This window comes from Palaemon carinicauda, chromosome 2, assembly GCF_036898095.1.
Source record: "Palaemon carinicauda isolate YSFRI2023 chromosome 2, ASM3689809v2, whole genome shotgun sequence".
In the NCBI taxonomy this organism is placed as follows: domain Eukaryota; kingdom Metazoa; phylum Arthropoda; class Malacostraca; order Decapoda; family Palaemonidae; genus Palaemon; species Palaemon carinicauda.
The window spans coordinates 101,343,260-101,363,259 of NC_090726.1; the positions used below are offsets into that span (position 1 = coordinate 101,343,260).

At 31.1% G+C, this 20,000-nt stretch overlaps 3 protein-coding genes across 3 annotated transcripts in view; 2 read left to right on the plus strand and 1 right to left on the minus strand.

Moving 5' to 3' along the window:
• The window catches only part of LOC137619262 (uncharacterized), a 17,234-nt gene extending 15,716 nt beyond the window's left edge, over positions 1-1,518 (plus strand). The window contains exon 5 of the mRNA XM_068349438.1: positions 1,308-1,518. Coding sequence (XP_068205539.1) covers positions 1,308-1,393 — 86 coding nt within the window. The 3' untranslated portion in view covers positions 1,394-1,518. The remainder of the gene's footprint in view (positions 1-1,307) is intronic.
• An 8,984-nt stretch (positions 1,519-10,502) lies between these two features.
• LOC137619284 (uncharacterized) lies at positions 10,503-14,924 on the plus strand. The gene is made up of 3 exons (XM_068349453.1): positions 10,503-10,608; positions 12,442-12,716; positions 13,311-14,924. The coding sequence occupies exons 2-3, from the start codon at positions 12,555-12,557 to the stop codon at positions 14,490-14,492; spliced, it is 1,344 nt and encodes a 447-aa protein (XP_068205554.1). The 5' UTR covers positions 10,503-10,608; positions 12,442-12,554; the 3' UTR covers positions 14,493-14,924.
• Positions 14,925-16,251: 1,327 nt separating this feature from the next.
• Positions 16,252-20,000, minus strand: part of LOC137619296 (uncharacterized) — a 4,366-nt gene continuing 617 nt past the window's right edge. Inside the window, exons 2-3 of the mRNA XM_068349459.1 lie at positions 19,228-19,488; positions 16,252-18,005 (exon numbers count right to left, since the gene is read on the minus strand). Of these exons, the coding sequence (XP_068205560.1) occupies positions 17,572-18,005; positions 19,228-19,488 (695 nt within the window). The 3' untranslated portion in view covers positions 16,252-17,571. The remainder of the gene's footprint in view (positions 18,006-19,227; positions 19,489-20,000) is intronic.

A 20,000-nucleotide genomic window follows, 5' to 3' on the forward strand; every position in this document is an offset into this window, starting at 1 on the left:
TCAAGCGGAAAGGATAAAGGTTGAAAAGAGTTTTCCAACTCTTTGATGTCTGTTCCTTTTATACGGAAATATTTTTTTTTATTTTTTTTTTTTCGACGACGTTCGAGTTTTTCCACAGAGGTTGATGGTTAAAGTTTACCAATGAGGATTACGTATCCTGTGATATAAATTTTCAAACATTTTGTTTGGTATATTTTTTGGAAATTATATATATATATATATATATATATATATATATATATATATATATATATATATATATATATATATATATATATGTGTGTGTGTGTGTGTGTGTGTGTGTGTGAGTGTGTGTGTGTATATATATATGTATATATATATAAATATATATATATATATATATATATATATATATATATATATATATATATATATATATATATATATATATATATTACAGTATATGTATGTATTTATGTTTGTAGGGTATACATGTCCTATTCAGAACTCACTTTCTTATCCCGCAACTATGCACTTACATCTACTGCCCTCTTTTTTACCTTAAAGATGAACAGCCTTATATTTAACAAACCTTTGTCTAAGGCCCACTTTAACACCAAAACAATTAACTCCAACCAAAGAAAAATGTAGATTGCTCTCAATAGCTTTTCATCTATACCTTAAATTTTTAGCGAGACCACAATCCAACCCCCCCCCCTTCTGTATCAGTTTTATCGTAAGCATTTAAATGTATTTGTATATAGCGTACAGGTTTTCTATGTAATTGCAAACTTCTTATATAATTGTTTCATGCACCATCTGTCTAAACGCATCCTGTCCCTTTGTCCTTTGTCTTACTTTTTTTTTTATCAACTCCTTCAAAATACTTTCCATGGTATACCAAATAGGCCTGCGCTTCAAATTTTGTCTTTATGATACAAGAATCTCCTTCCAAAGACTTTTCCCGGCATATCAAATAGGCCTGTGCTTCAAATTTTGTCTTTATGATACAAGAATCTCCTTCCAAAGACTTTCCCTGGTATACCAAATAGGCCTATGCTTCAGGATTTTCCTTCGAAAGATTCCCTGGTATACCAAATAGGCCTATGCTTCAAATTTTGTATTTATGATACAGGAATTTTAAATTGTACGGAATGGCGGTAAAAGTATCTTATATCATTGCATAAGGTTCAGGATTTTATAAACCTTACACCTATCAATCAACTAAAAAAAGAATAAAGTTCATATCTCCTTCTTTATAACATGTTTATAATGAAGCTACTTAACGTTAGGATATTGCCATCTTTAAACTTTGAGGATTTTAACTTTTTTCCTTTGAATTTCAGAGTTTGTGAAAGCTTTGGGGGAGAATGATGACTCCGATGAAGAAGAAACCAAAGAAGAAGAAGAAGAAACGGAGGAGAAAAAATGAGCTTAAGTACAACGAATTTCAGACGCTTATCCAAGTGTTGTCAATAGAGACTTTTTACACAATAATTTGAATATTAATTTTGGATTACATATCTATACATGTACGCATATATATATATATATATATATATATATATATATATATATATATATACATGTATATAGATAAATATGCTTATATATATTCCTATTTGCATGTATATATATATATATATATATATATATATATATATATATATATATATATATATATATATATATATATATATACATATATATGTCCTGTATATACATTACCTGAATTTATTGTTGTTTTCATATCATTATATGTATTTTTCGATTAAAATTCTATCCCAATGAAGACAGTATATAAAGTTATGATTACATAGCAAGCATTTTGAAATGATACCTCAATTTCCATTTTTTTTTCTTTTTTTTTTTTGTAATGGGATTGAGAATGATTGATTGATTGATTTGAAGTTTTCTGGCATCCTGACATCTAAATTCATTGATACTAATTGTGATTGCTATTTGGTAATTATCCTTTGGCAAGAATATGAGGAGATTAGATTTTTTCTTTTAAAACTTACCCGGACCTTCATTAGAAGAGAAGATATTATGAAAAAAAAACTAAATTTGTTTTAATGAGGCGCATTTGCACCGACTTGCAGTGGTGCCCTTTTAGCTCGGAAAAGTTTCCTGCTATCTGATTGGTTAGAATTATCTTTTCCAACCAATCAGCGATCAGGAAAATTTTCCGAGCGAAAAGGGCACCCCTGCGAGTCGGTGCAAATCTGCCTCACTAAGAAGAATTGACTATAGTGCACATGAAATCCTAGGAGTTGCCTAAGCATTGCCATGTAGTAATGAGGGCATTGGCTGGTTAAGGGATTGCCAAGGAGTAAAAATTACACTAGCTGGTGAAAGCTAGTGAGAAGAAAATGTCATAAACATAATTCTAAGGAAACTGGAGTTATTTTCAGATCACTAATAACTCCATGTTTAGTAAAAATCGAAAAAGACCTTTCCTATGCATATCATATTCTCGCATAAAATCATTTCACGTGTATACAGTATGTACTGAAATGTCTAGGCATCAGTAAACATAGTTATTCATATGGATGTAAAAGGGATATATATATATATATATATATATATATATATATATATATATATATATATATATATATATATATATATACATATATATATATATATATATATATATATATATATATATATATATATATAAGATCCTTTGCGTCAATAAAACTAGGAGGAGATAATATAGTGTATATATATATATATATATATATATATATATATATATATATATATATATATATATATATATATATATATGTGTGTGTGTGTGTGTGTGTGTGTGTGTAATAGCACCTCAACTTAACAAAAATTTACATTGAATTTACATACTCATTAGACTTGTCTGACCCGGTATATAAACAATTCATACGCGTGTAACCTAACCAAATAATCCAGTCAGTCACAGCAGATGCTGATGCAAATTTGACCTACGCTAGCCTGCATAAACCAGTAAGAGTGGGATCTTTATTACCTAGGTAACTGGGGTTTGTGCAATTCAGCCATTTATTGATTGGTGTTTGCATTTAAAAGATCTTGTGATTTATATTGTATTAAAAGCTCTTAGATAAAGGAAAATTATAAAAAAAAAAAAAATATTGAGATTGAATATGGAATCTAAGTATAAGTTTTTTTTTTTTTTTTTCACGAAGGCATCATTCCTTATTCATCTCATAAGCACATACTCCAAACTTCCTGTTTCTGCTTTTTATATTATAAAGAATTGTAAGTGCTCGCAGATATCTCCACCTGAATAGACAAGAGAGATTAGTTCACTAAACTTTCAACTGGGCTTTACAAGGCACTAGAAGAGTTGGAATACCCAGGCCTACATAGGTGAGGACTATGAAGCGTGAAGTAGATGATGATGAATGGAGAAGTATAGATATAAAAGATCAAGATAAAGACGACTGGCGAGATCTAACTAAGGCCCTTGGCGTCATTAGGCGTAGGAGGAGATGATGACGATGATGATGATGAAAATCGTAGTTATAAGCAGCTATGTTGATAGTATGCCACAAGTGTTTCAATGATTTCTCTGCTTCATTAATATTAGTGATAACGTGATCTGAAAATCCATGATACTAAATTGCCATTTTCAAGGCAATATTATACAATTACTGCACATAGTTCAGGAGTTAACTTATTTCACTGCTATTTATTCTCTTGTCAATGTACGAGAGCTCTATATAGTAATGCTTCATGGTACAAAACACTAAATCCCCCTATATCTTTCCTCCAAAAATGGGTATTATAAAAAATGTAACTCACTTATATTTTGAAAAAAAAATAGAATTTTTTTATTTTATTTTAACAATTTAAGAACACAAAATACATATTTCACATTGTTGTAAAGCCAGTAAGACTCTTGGTATGAAAGTGATTTTGCAAGGCTGTCTTCCTAAAAGTGATTCATGCCGTTGGTAAATATCTGGGATTGAGAAAGCACCAAGTAAAAAGTACGGGTTAGGTTAGGATATTAATTACATGGAATAGTGTTTTGGCAACGGGTTAGTGAGTATGCCATATGCTGTAGTCTTCGTTTCTAAATAAATTTCAGTACTTAGTGGATAGCGAGATCATTGAATTGTCTGGTAAGTTGAGGTGGTATTGTGTGGTGTGTGCATATATATATATATATATATATATATATATATATATATATATATATATATATATATATGTATGTATGTATATGTATGTATGTATGTATGTATACTGAATATTTATGTATATATATATGCATATATACATATAGATTTATATACATATATAGTATATATATACACAGTATATATCTATATATATATATACATATGAATTCATATATATATATATATATATATATATATATATATATATATATATATGTACATATATATATATATATATATATATATATATATATATATATATATATATGTATGTATGTATGTATACTGAATATTTATGTATACATATATATATATATATATGTATATAAACATATAAAATTTATATACAGATAAAGTATATACATACATACATATATATACCTATATATATATATATATATATATATATATATATATATATATATATACTGTATATATATGTAATATATATATATATATATATATATATATATATATATATATATATACACATACACACACATATATATATAGGTATATACACACACACACACATATATATATATATATATATATATATATATATATATATATATATATATATATACATACATGTATATATACATGTATATATATATATATATATATATATATATATATATATATATATATATATATATATATATATATATATACATATATAATACTGTATGTATGTGCCTGTATGAGACTGCAATTGTGCATGAATACATGAACTTATGCAATATAAACATTCGTAATATGTAAATTTGCTAGCATCAATAACTGAATATGTGCGTAATGGCTAATGACTGATGCAGTTGAAAATACTGACATTTACGAAGAATACAAAATCCTAATGACATATTTATGTAATTTACTGTCTGTTCTGCCATTTGTTGAATTCATTCACATTCCGTATTACTGTGAAATTTTACACCACATATCATAATTTATAGTTCAAGAAGTTTAGAGTCTACTCGAAAGATATAAATATTTTATCGTATAGGTATGTGTTAATATAAGTAGCATAACCGTAATAATATTAGGGATATATTGTATGTATGATTTGAATTATTGATATTGAATAAAGAGTTAAAAAATATCAAGGATTTATTCACCTTCATGTCTTTTTTTTTCTTTCTTTCTTTTTTAGTCTTAATAATATTTCTAGCTTCCTCATCCAAAAGGGTTCTTCATTATAATAACCCTATCCTAATACTGTGTCTAAATATTGTTTAATAAAGTAGGTCTAAAAGGTAAGTGACATTAACCTCCTGAGAAGTACACGCAAATAATATTCTCCAGATAAAGACCTTTTAATAGCTATAAAGATTCAGTCATTGCAAAAAAAAAAAAAAAAAAAAATTATCGGCTTTTTTTAACATCTGATCTTCTCAGCGAGAGAAATCTAGTAGTTAATCACTTTTAAAATGATAACTAGCATATTATGTGGGTTAGAAAATGTCTAGTGCTTATTCAAAGAAATTTGAATTTAGTACTTGTAAAATTACATCTATAACTCAAGACCTAAAATGAGGCAAAGCCTTCCAATATATCTTCCAATATGATTTTTACCTTAGAGACAATGTTTAAGTTTCGTAATAGTAATCCAACTATGAATATGAAACTGATCAAAAGCAAATTAAGGCCCGAAAAAGCAAAACCTGACTACATGTAGAACTGTGGATATATTTCATGATTTAGATTTTGTCTAAACTCTAAACCCTTTATGAAATGTTACTAGATTTCGCAAATTTATTTAGGAATGTTATGTTGATTTACATCATCAGATAGAGCCTATCTCATTCTTAATTTATTTTTTCATCCCTGAAGGATTAAGGAATTATTGACTTGAATCAGCTGAGAATCCTTGTTATTGTTCTGAGTAGTTATCGAATTAAATCGCGAACTGCAGTAGTTAGCCATCTAACCTTGGAGTTTGGTTATTAAAAGAAAACGAAACATTTCCTAAATTGTTATAGAAAACTCTATTAGCATTGTTATTTATGGTATACTATAGTAATTATCGTGAAAATTTTGTCCCTTTTTTACAACATTTTGAACAGAAAAACTAGCTTATCCTGTATTGAATAATATGCTTTCACTGATTTTGACCTACATTTAAAAAGCAAATAAACCGAAAACCCGTTAGACCCTCTAAGAACAGGGAGATTTTTTTTTTCTTTTTTAGAAATCTAATGATTTTTGCTCCACCGTGGGGTCGCTTCACTCGCGGAAAAAGAAAAACATCAAGTTACTATGTACTGGCAAGAGGTACATGGTGAGCTGCGCACGCTAACCCTATTTGATTATTATTTTTTATGCAATTAAGTTTTTATTAGTAGTGAAAGCAAGTGTCATTTCCGAAGAAAACGGACAATTTTTATTGGAAACACCTGTTTTTTAGTAGAAAAGCTTTTCTGTCCGTAACTATAATAAAACATACATACAGTATATATATATATATATATATATATATATATATATATATATATATATATATATATATATATATATATATATATATATATATATATATACATTTATATATATATATATATATATATATATATATATATATATATATATATATATACATATATATATGTATCTGCATTTATATATATATATATATATATATATATATATATATATATATATATATATATATATATATATATATATACATTAATTATATAGATAGAGAGTAAAAGATGTGAGAATGGAAGTATGTTTAGGAATAGAAGGATGGATATATTAACCTTGTGTGAGACAAAGATAAAAGGGAAGGGTGAAGTGATGTTTGGTGAAATGTCAGGTAGAGTGTCTGGGATTGAAAGGGGAAGAGCAAGAGAGGGTGTGGCTTTATTGCTGAGTGAATGAATGACAGGTAAAGTAGTGGAATGGAAGGAGATATCATCTAGGTTAATGTGGGTAAGGGTTAGGCTGGGTAGGGAATGTTGGGCTTTTGTCAGTGCGTATGGGCCATGTTGTGAGAAAAGTGTAGAAGAGCGGAATGAGGTCTGGAATGAACTAACTAGGTGTGGAGAAGGACTGGGTAGAAGGAATTATGTAGTTGTCATGGGTGACTTAAATGCTGGAATGGGCGCTGGAGAGATAGAACGTGTCATTGGGAAGTATGGCGTACCAGGTGAAAATGAGAGTGGTGAGAGACTGGTAGATATGTGTGTTGAGCAAGAGATGGTGATAAGTTCTAGCTTTTTCAAAAAGAAAGATAAAAACAAGTATACATGGGTAAGAGTGGCAAATGGAAGAGTGGTAGAAAGAGCGTTAATGGATTATGTGTTGATAACTAAAAGAATACTCGAGTGCTTGGACGAGGATTGAAACTGGTAGACGCGAATGACCATGAATGGGAGGCAAATCAGTTGTTGTTTGTGGATGATACTGTACTAGTTGCAGACGCGGAAGAGAAGCTTGGCCGATTAGTGACGGAATTTGGAAGGGTGTGTGAGAGAAGGAAGTTGAGAGTTAATGTGGGTAAGAGTAAGGTTATGATATTTACGAGAAGGGAAGGTGGTGCGAGGTTGAATGTCATGTTGAATGGAGAGTTATTTGAGGAGGTAGATCAGTTTAAGTACTTGTGGTCTGTTGTTGCAGCAAATGGTAGAGTGGAAGCAGATGTACGTCAGAGAGTGAATGAAGGATGCAAAGTGTTGGGGGCAGTTAAGGGAGTAGTAAAAAATAGAGGGTTGGGAATGAATGTAAAGAGAGTTCTGTATGAGAAAGTGATTGTATCAACTAGGATGTATGGATCGGAGTTGTGGGGGAATGAAAGTGACGGAGTGACAGAAATTGAATGTGTTTGAGATGAAGTGTCTAAGGAGTATGGCTGGTGTATCTCGAGTAGATATGGTTAGGAACGAAGTAGTGAGGGTGAGAATGGGTGTAAGAAATGAATTAGCAGATAGATTGGATATGAATGTGTTGAGGTGGTTTGGCCATGTTGAGAGAATGAAAAATGGCTGTCTGCTAAAGAAGGTGATGAATGCAAGAGTCGATGGGAGAAATATAAGAGGAAGGCCAAGGTTTGGGTGGATGGATGGAGTGAAGAAAGCTCTGGGTGATAGGAGGATAGATGTGAGAGAGGCAAGAGAGCGTGCTAGAAATAAGAATGAATGGCGAGCGATTGTGACGCAGTTCTGGTAGGCCCTGCTGCTTCTTCCGGTGGCTTAGATGACTGCGGAGGTAGCAGCAGTAGGGGATTCAGCATTATGAAGCTTCATCTGTGGTGGATAACGGGGGAGGGTGGGCTGTGGCACCCTAGCAGTACCAGCTGAACTCGGTTGAGTCCCTTGTCAGGCTTGGAGGAACGTAGAGAGGAGAGGTCCCCTTTTCTGTTTCATTTGTTTGACGTCGGCTACCCCCCAAAATTGGGGGAAGTGCCTTGGTATATGTATGTATGTATATATATACATACATATATATATATATATATATATATATATATATATATATATATATATATATGTATATATTTGTGTATGTATATATATGTGTATATATATATATATATACATATATATATATATATATATATATATATATATATATATATATATATATATATATATAACCCGTATACTGTAATCTATTAGCTATGTAGATACAAGCTCATATATATATATATATATATATATATATATATATATATATATATATATATATATATACAGTATATATATATATATATATATACATATATATATATATATATATGTGTGTGTGTATGTATATATATATGTATATATATATATATATATATATATATATATATATGTATATATATATATATATATATATATATATATATATATATATATATATATATATACCCGTATACTGTAATCTATTAGCTATGTAGATACGAGCTCATAGGGATATACGTTGTTCGCAATCTCTGTAAATTGTACTTAACGAAAGAAATATACGTCAGATAGTGAAGGACGGGTAATGTTAAAATTGAAGCTTAATATACACTGTATTTATGTAGTTTGCACGACTTCAACCAAACATATTTCATTACTGTAGGGGAAGAACTATATTCAAGAACTATGATGTTCCATCAACATGTCCTCACAATTAAGTTATCGAAATATGTTACTGAGAAAAAAAAGGGAAATCAAAATATTTATATTTGATGCGGGATTCAATGTATAGCCAATTGCTTAAGTTGACTAGTTAGTTGAGATAACCTGCAATCTATAAGTAGTTTATTGGTATTGTACTATTTACTGATAACTTTTTTAGTTTATATTTCGAAGCCCTGTGATTGTCTGGATATTTCATTTTCTCTACGTTACTATATCTTGGAAAATTTTGAACAATGTTTATTTTTAAAAAAGTGGTTACCATCCCACCAGGCAAGCAGGCAGGCAGGCACTAGAACGACCTGCACCTTCAGGCCACGGGCTCTTGGGTAAAAATTACACTAGCTAATGAAAGCTTTATCATATGGAGAAGAAAATGTCCCTTAATATATACCCCCCTCTCTATCGTTCTGTCTTCACCACCACATCAATATAACTTTTTCTTAGTGGAAAGATTATGTTTGTTGATGAAAATGATTTAGCAGTCTCCCCCTACCATATCCATATGACTTTTTCTTGGTAAAATTTAACTGAATAAACTATCGTTCAGCCCTCTGAACTCTCCTAAATCATATAGATAATATTAATGATGTAGAAAATATACAAACAATGCTGAGATAAAATACGTTCAGGAAAGAGGAGGAGGTTTGATAGGAGATATCAAAAGTAGTTTGAGTGAAGCTTGATTCATAATTCAATAATCTAATAATCTAATAATCAACATTACCTACGTTTATATAAACAATGAGATATTCTTTCATGTGTGTAGCTAAATAAGATTTCAACTGTAAGCATAATTTCGTTTCATTTTGAAAAATAAGGATTTCATTTCTATCTTTCACTGAAGAACAAACTTGAATTTTCATTTCAAGTAAAAAAGAACAATTTCCAATAAAAAACGTTCTAGATTGAATTTGATTGGTCAGTACTTAAAGGCACAAAGAAAAATCTCATGCACAGTACGAGTGATAATAATGATAATAATAATAATAATAATAATAATAATAATAATAATAATAATAATAATGATGATGATGATGAGTGTGACTAGACGCGATAACTACATAATAATAATAATAATAATAATAATAATAATAATAATAATAATAATAATAATAATAATAATAATAATAATAATAATAACATACGAGATAATGTTCAATATGACTACACGCAGTGACTCCCTCTCTCATTCAAACTGAATTCAATGTCTCGTCAACATTTATCATAACAGCTGTTCCAACGAACTCCCAGATAGCGAATCTTTTTATCAGAAGAACTTAACTCAGATGTGAAAAGGATTTCATGACTTACGGAAGTGCGTTACTTACGGAGTAAACTTGAAACAGGTGAGAATACTAGATTGACCTTTATATTTTATTACTTTGTTCTTTTGTATATTGTATTTTAATTTGTAGTGTAATTAATTGTCCTCGCCATTGAATTTTTGTTATTTGTGATAAGCATGAAGTTATATTTGTTATACTTAGTTTGTTATTGTATCTTTAAGAAATAATTTTTTCTTATCGAATTATTGTTATTGCGAACAGCAGACATCTTGCTTTCTATGATGCAATACTGAATTTAAAAAAAAAAAATGAAAGGTAGCAGTGAATTGTTATTTTTCCTTTAATTCCATTAATTGTATTAAATTATCTCTATAATGTGCAAATAGATATAATTTTTTGGTTGAATTATATTTATGCATAATTTGTTTTATAAAACGGGTTGCTGTTATTAATAGCATCATGTTTCGAGATTATTTTTTCAAAGCAGAAAAATATTTTATTGAATACTATCTTAAATAACTATATAATTAGAGCTTGATATAATCATACACATTTAATGCTTCATATTAAAGCAAATGTCTGTTCACATTTGTCATCTTTTTATAAGTATTGGCAAACAAAATAAAATATGCATTAGGTATCATCATAAAAATATGTTTGCATCACATTAAGTAAATTATCTTTTTTTCACTATACTTGGATAAGTAAGAATTCTTATTATAAATATTTAGGCAATATATATATATATATATATATATATATATATATATATATATATATATATGGTATATATATATATATATATATATATATATATATATATATTTATGTAGTATATATATATATATATATATATATATATATACAGTATATATATACAAATATATATATATGTATATATATACAGTATATATATACAAATATATATGTGTATATATATGTGTATATATATATATATATATATATATATGTATATATATATATATATATATATATGTATAAATATGTATATATATATATAAATATATATAAATATTTAGGCAATATATATATATATATATATATATATATATATGGTATATATATATATATATATATATATATATATATATATATATATATATATATGTAGTATATATATATATATATATATATATATATATATATATGTATATATATATACAGTATATATATACAAATATATATGTATGTATATATATACAAATATATATGTGTATATATATGTATATATATATATATATATATGTATATATATGTATATATATATATATAATATATATATATATATATATATATATATATATATATATGTATACATATATATACACATATATATACATAAACATATATATGTATACCTTTTACTAAACAGTATCTTAAATAAGTAAACTGATAACGTTCGTAAAATAACGGTATTCAAAATCCGTTACAAAACGATGTCTTGATCTCACTACGATCAGTGGGAGTACTGATAAAACCAAATACGTTGACTTATAGTAAACACATTATCTATATTCAGTTCAAAATTAGTAAGTGTCTGTTATCTATCTTAAGAATGTGCTCTTAAATCTATTGTTACTTCTTTAAGTCGAAGATTCTCTTATATACCTTCTTCCGTACTATCTCCCATTGCAAAAACAAAATTATTTAACAAGTTAACTATCTCTCTGTATATCTATGTATCTATCTACATTGCAATTTCATATAATTATCAGCAATTATCATCTATTTGCTTTGCAGCGAAAACTGTCTCTATGTAGCAGTCCTCATGAAGACCTTGGAATAGGCCTACCATTCTTAAAACAACATCAGTAAGAAACCAACACGCAATTTCATATAATTAACAACAATTATTATCTATTTACTTTGCAGCGAAAACTGTCTCTACGTAGCAGTCCTCATGAAGACCCTGGAATAGGCCTACCATTCCTAAGAGCTAAAACACCAACAGTAAGAAACCAACAAAAGATTCCACCAAAGGAAATATGACATCGAGAAAAGTATTGCCTTTAATCATGGCGATGTGGCTCACTCATATAGCAGCCACAGATCCTGATAAGATCATCTTACGACCTACAGGTAGTTCTCCCTACTGTACATACAAGCAATCTTCAACACTCTTCTGTGACTTCTCACTTACAACACGGGTATGATTATGTCTTCTTTTTACTCCTTATTATTCATTTTATGTTATTATAGGTTTCCACTGTGGATAGTTAATTGGATGCATGCTGGCAATGGAAGTTGACAGTGGAAGGAGTTGGAAGCTGTTTCGACATTTTGAAATGTGCTAATGGTTAATAGGAGATAATATGTATGCGGCGTTTCATTAACCAAATATATACGCACATATATGCATAAAATGTATGCATGTATGAATGTTTGTATGTATACATATACTTTATATGTATATATATATATATATATATATATGTATATATATATATATATATATATATATATATATATATATATATATATATATATATATATATATATATATAAGTGTGTGTGTGTGATTGTGTATTAGGTTTACATCTTATAATTACATTTCATAATTTACCTTAACCTTTCAATCACTGTAAAACGTAAACACCCTTGATATTAGTGATCTTTTGTTTATTATTATTATTATTATTATTATTATTATTATTATTATTATTATTATTATTATTATTATTATTAAAGAGATTTTATGACAGTTAAAAGACCCTTTCACATAAAAATTCCCGTCTTTGCAGCCTGTTTATCTAGTGACGTCATCCCGCCTGAGAAGGGCCACATCTCCCTCGTCCGAATCCATTGAAATTCGTAATGCCTCCGTCTTCCACTTACCCGAAAATAGCTGTTTTGGAGATATCAAGATTCTAAATACTAAGGAAGTCGTCGTGGACGATTCGTACCAGAAGAAAACACTGTCAGATGAATGCGAGATGTATCGGCTTTCGCTTGCTAATTCTTCCATTACGGACATCCCCGCCAAGGTGACGCGTTTGGACGTCATTCGATCAAATATCGAAAGATTGGTCTTGCCGGCGGGACTAAAGTACGCTTTGGTGTCCCGGTCTAGAGTGGAATTCTTCAACACGACGTATCCTTTGAATGGGACTGTCTCTGTCAATGTTTCCCTTACGAACATCAGCTTCGTTGGAAAGTTGAAAGTAAAGGATAACGCTAGATTTCAGTTGTTGTCGAGTCTCTTATCAGTTAGCAATGTGAGTGAAATTGTTTTCGAAGATAACGCTGACATTTTCATGAGCAGAAGCAAACTGGTTTCATCGGAACCTGTTGTGCTTTCAGTTGAGAAGGACGTCTCGTTGACACTCGAAGATTGTATAGGAAGAGTGACGATTAAACAAATTCTGAAAGAAAATACTAAGGGGCTTCGAATGAACAGAAAAAGTTCCCAATGGACAAATGAAACTAGTTCTGAGAGTGTTCTATGTCAATCCATTCGAAAACCAAATACTTTTGATATGCAAAAACTATATATATCCTTGCTTCTCATGTTAGATTTCGTGTTAGTTTTCGCAATAATATATCGCGTTGGGAAACGCAAATATAACCAGGGAAATGGAGAATATGTTGCGAATTTCATGCGATTTATCAAAAGGAAATCGAATTCTGAAAGTGAATTTTGTAAAAGGCAGGATGAAACTGCCAAAAAAGCGGGGGAATTTGAGGCTACCTCCCTTGTGCAAGCAAAGAACGCAGCCACGCCTCAATCGAAGACTTCGATTGTGGGTGGCGGTGATCATTCCTGTAACCGGAGCAAAGACGAAAAATTTTATATTCTGGAGTTGAAGGATGTAGCTTGTACTCCATCCCCTCTTAACAAACAAGAACGTGAATCAACGGTTAAGAAAAGAAAAGCTATACCAAACACGTACATGAATAAGACCAAACCGAAGTGTCTGTTTTGAATTATTCTATCTCAAATATCAAAATAATGTTTATCATATAGAAATTTTAATAGAAATAGTCTCCAATGATACTTTGGTGTTTAATTTTCATATTTCCATTTCTATTGGCCTATTCACTTAGTAACAGTATTAGAGAAAGGATACCCAACTTTTAAGCCCAGTTTATTCATAGCCAACTTTATGTAGAATAGATGGGTTTCATGTCCAACGTTAGTCAATAGGTCCCCCAGTGACAGGGTACAGTTGGACACATGAGTTCCTAGCATACTTTGCTCTGAGGAGATGCACCCAATCACACCCTTACTGCGCAGCAAATATCCAGGCATAAAAGTGTAGGGAGAGCCCCGTTGCAAAGGCAATACCTCACCCTTGAACCAGAACCAGGGAAGAGATGGCATCAGTGGTTAGCTGGAATACTCACAAGAACTCTATGCTCAGAGCGAGGTGTGCCAGGAACTCGCTGTGTCCAACTGTACATTTCCCAAGATGAATGGTTAATCTCAGGACCCAAAGGAGGTCAAAGTTGAACTCTCTAAATTAATAAGGAAAAGGCCCAGTGAAGTAACAATGAATTGAAATACAATACGCACCAATGATTAATTACTAGCGGACCCATGACGTATGCAATATGGTCATACCCCTGTTTCAGGAACTGTTTAAAAGAATGACATAATGACACTATGAAATGATAAGACAAAATTAAAATTTGTTATGTCTTTAATGGTGTAATAGTATATAGGAGATATCGGCAAAGGTCTTTCTTTAAGCATCAGTAAGTTGCACTGAAATAAAAAAAGTGATTTACTGCACATGAAATCTAGATTTGGTAGGAGAGTCAGGCTACTTTTTAAATTAAGGTAATTTTTATTGATATTTATTGCATATTAAAACGAGAGTTATCCAATATATATATATATATATATATATATATATATATATATATATATATATATTGTATATATATGCATATATATACATATATATATATATACATATATGAACATATATCACAAGCACACGTGATTTCAATCAATGTAAATTTATATATATATATATATATATATATATATATATATATATATATATATATATATATATATATATATATATATATATATATATGTAAATATATGTATACCTATTTATCTATTTATCTATCTATCTATCTATATATATATATTTATATATATATATATATATATATATATACACATATATAATCATCTTAAATTAACACTTAAATCTTAACGGCTATGTGAGAGTCATGCATACATTTAAAATCCCTCATTGTTCTTAATACCAATAATTTAATGTTATTTTGGTATATCATAAGGATAAACATTGCAATTAAAATGGCAATGGATTAATTTTTCGATATTTTTTTGTAATTAAAAAGAAAAACAAATGATGCCCACAGTGTTTTTATGCCTTAAAATTGCGCTGTTTTTAGTTTCTAATTCACTTGAATAATTATATATAATGTAAATTTCAAATTTTACCAAGATATCATGAGTTTTTTTTTTTTTTCAAAACTATATAATAATATTACCAATATGAATGACAACATTAAAATATTAAAATTACTTTATATTTGATAACCAAACATTTGTTATCTCAAACTATATAAAGATTATTTTTTTTATCAGAAAATAAAAACTAAATACCAATTCATTATCTTTCAGAAAAGAAGGATCATTCATTGAGATTATTTCTTTTTGATATATGGCAAGAAATAAAAGAAACAGGAAACGTAGAACATAATATAACTAGGTGTTGATGAATTTTCTTCGATAAGAAGTTAATTTGCAAAGTATATAATGTTTTATTCTTGAAGTAAAACAGCCTCTGAATCTAATGATCATAAAGTAAATTTTATTTTGACTTTGATAAGATTAAAAATCAATTGGTTTCTTTTTTTCTGATTAAAATATTTTGACTTATAACCAGTTTCTAAGTTCGAAAAGAACAGATTCAAGGTTGATTCAAATCTTATATATAACATAACACTAATGTTTACATGAATAAATCACTTAAATTGGCTTCGATAAACAAGAAATAAATGGGTATGGTTACTTAAAACTGTCTAGCATAATCAGTTGTAATTATTTCCTTGTAAATTTCCGTAAACGAACGAATGAGGGTTCGAGGACGCCTGGAATTGCAAGTGGTCGTACGAATGAGGGTTTGAGGAGGTCTGAAATTGCAAGTGATCTTACGAATGAGGGTTCGAGGAGGTCTGGAATTGCAAGTGGTCGTACGAATGAGGGTTTGAGGAGGTCTGAAATTGCAAGTGATCTTACGAATGAGGGTTCGAGGAGGTCTGGAATTGCAAGTGGTCGTGCGAATGAGGGTTCGAGGAGGTCTGGAATTGCAAGTGGTCGAGCGAATGAGGGTTTGAGGAGGTCTGGAATTGCAAGTGGTCGTGCGAATGAGGGTTTGAGGAGGTCTGGAATTGCAAGTGGTCACACGATTGAGGGTTTAAGGACGCCTGGAATTGCAAGTGGTCGAACGATTGAGGGTTCGAGGAGGCCTGGAATTGCAAGTGGTCGCACGATTGAGGGTTCGAGGAGGCCTGGAATTGCAAGTGGTCGCACGATTGAGGGTTGGAGGTCTAGAATTGCAAGTGGTCGCACGATTGAGGGTTGGAGGCCGAGAATTGCAAGTGGTCGCACGATTGAGGGTTGGAGGTCTAGAATTGCAAGTGGTCGCACGATTGAGGGTTAGAGGTCTAGAATTGCAAGTGGTCGCATGATTGAGGGTTGGAGGTCTAGAATTGCAAGTGGTCGCACGATCGAGGGTTGGAGGTCTAGAATTGCAAGTGGTAGCACGATTGAGGGCTGGAGGTCTAGAATTGCAAGTGGTCGCACGATTGAGGGTTGGAGGCCGAGAATTGCAAGTGGTCGCACGATTGAGGGTTGGAGGTCTAGAATTGCAAGTGGTCGCACGATTGAGGGTTGGAGGTCTAGAATTGCAAGTGGTCGCACGATTGAGGGTTGGAGGTCTAGAATTGCAAGTGGTCGCACGATCGAGGGTTGGAGGTCTAGAATTGCAAGTGGTCGCACGATTGAGGGTTGGAGGTCTAGAATTGCAAGTGGTCGTAGATCGTATCGTCTGGGGGACTAACGCACCGAAAAGAGCAAGGGATTGACTCCGTTTCTGACCCATTCCTAGGACTTCCCTTTATGGCAGAAGGACTATCATTACATTGTTGATGATTGTTCGGCTGTCCAGCATACTTATAAGGGTCTTCATAAACGTGATAGTAAATGCTATCTCTGTTGTCTTGTGGTGATTCCAGCGACTGCGTTTCTTCACCCAGAACCGAAGGAGGCTGGTTTGGATTCCAGCGTACAGACTCGGCTTGCTTCGTCCTGGTCTTTGAAAGCAATAACTTGCGTTTGTACTTGCATGCTAATGCCGTAGAGATGACCATAGCTAATGTGCTTAGAGCAAGAGCCGCCATGAGGATGCATAACAAAATCTTGGTGTTGCTTTCCATGCATCCTTTTTCACCTGCCACATAGATAAAAGTTTTCAATGAAAATACAGTCTTCACTCACTTTTAGGTTTTATAAAATCATTAGATTGAATTAAATACTGCCTTGCTATGATTACAGATATTCAACTAAACTACGTTTATGTGGTCCTAAGCAAAAGCGAAAGAGTTAGCTCAGAGTTAGAATTTAAAAACAATCCTTTTGCTTTCAAGTGTTATACGCATACTGCATTATGAAACCATGAATGAAAATATAGTTCCAATTTCTTCTTCTTGGATCATCCTCCCAGAAACTAAATTTATATGCAAAAAAAATGTTATTTCTAATGTTAATTGATACGCTTATTTACTTTCAAAATTCGAGCCATTTAGAGTTTCAAGAAAAAAAAAAAACATTTCCCGTACACTCATCAATTCTTGGGTATAATTGTCAATATCCATTTTCCTTTCGCTCTTTTTCTAGATTAATACAATCACCTGAACCTCTTGAACCTCTCTTACTCTCTTACTATCAGACATGGGCACAGTAAAGATTGGATGACTCAATGATTTCTGCAATAAAAAGCTAATACTGTATTTTATTTATGTAATGCAACAAACGAAAATGCCACCACCAAACTGTTTAATTCGAAATTTTGTCGGAACAGTTTTATTGCAAATTATCATAGCGAATGATATTGTATTGTAGCGTGGTCCTTGTTACAGTTATGGCTTTAGAAGGGGAAGTTAAAACAAAGGATAATGCCTATTCGGGATCCAAGCATTATTATATTCACTATGTTCCCAGGAAGACTGTCCCATAATTATCAACATTATTATTACTTGCTAAGCTACAACCCTAGTTGGAAAAACAGAATGCTATAAGCCCGATGGGTCCAACAGGGAAAATAGCCCAGTGAGGAAAGGAAATAATTAACTACAAGAAAAGTAATTAATAATTGATATAAAATATTTTAAGAACAGTAACAACATTAAAGTAAATATTTCAAATATAAACTATAAAAACTTAAAAAAGAAAAACAAGAGGAAGAGAAATAAGATAGAATAGTATGCCTTAAAGAAGGAAGTGGAAAGCCTCTGAGATTAGAGAAGCTAGCATCCACATAAGGGGGAAAATATTCTAGAGAATAAAGCAACATGAGGGAGAATCTCAGGGCTCCAGTTTAGCAAGATACCGTTATTGCTAACTACTTCACTAGTAAGGTTTAAAATTGACAACTGGTTCTTTTATCCACTTACCATTGCTGTATAGGACGGTGGCCTCATCAGTCACCAATTCAGCTTCCTGGACTGTCCTTGAATTTTTATCAACACCAATCTGGGCACTTTCAGATAATAAAGAGCTTATATCTGAATGACAGGCATCACATTTTGGACATTTTGGACAAGTGGCTGCAACAGGACCAGTGGGTAAGACTGGACAAGTAGCGGTTTCTGAGGTCGGTTCTGCTCGGTGGTCTGTCGTCTGGCTGGAGGTTCCAGCAGGCGAACTTGCTGTGACTGGGGAACAAATTCGCATTTGTAATCTGATTGATAAGTGGAGCATACTTTTTCACATTCAGGGCAGGGTGCTTTCTCGGGGTATGCTTGGCAAACCGGACAGGATTTACATTCAGGGCAGGGTTCTTTTTCATGGCATGTTTGGCTAAAGGGGCTTGTTGTTGTGTCTTGTGCCTCCGTTGGGACAGGGAAAGCTAAAGTACAAATAGTTATTCTGAGAAGTTTTGTTAGGTTGTCTGATGATCTTCATAAAGTCATTTAACTATATTCAAATTTTTTTAATCAGGCGCATTTGCACGGACTCGCAGCAGTGCCATTTTAACTCGGAAAAGTTTTCTGGTATCTGATTGGTTAGAATTATCTTGACCAACCAATCAGCGATCAGGAAACTTTTCCGAGCTAGAAGGGCACCTCTGCAAGTCGGTGCAAATCTGCCTCACTAAAAAGAATTGACAATAGCTATTTATCCAGTCATACATTAACTAATCTATGTTTTAATATATCTATAATTT

What these genes read in the sequence shown, in the direction of transcription:
- LOC137619284 (XM_068349453.1), top strand. Translation starts at nt 12,555, where the DNA reads ATGACATCGAGAAAAGTATTGCCTTTAATCATGGCGATGTGGCTCACT. An exon ending in ACTTCTCACTTACAACACGG is followed by an intron (nt 12,717 to 13,310) that starts GTATGATTATGT and finishes CCGTCTTTGCAG; the next exon opens with CCTGTTTATCTAGTGACGTC.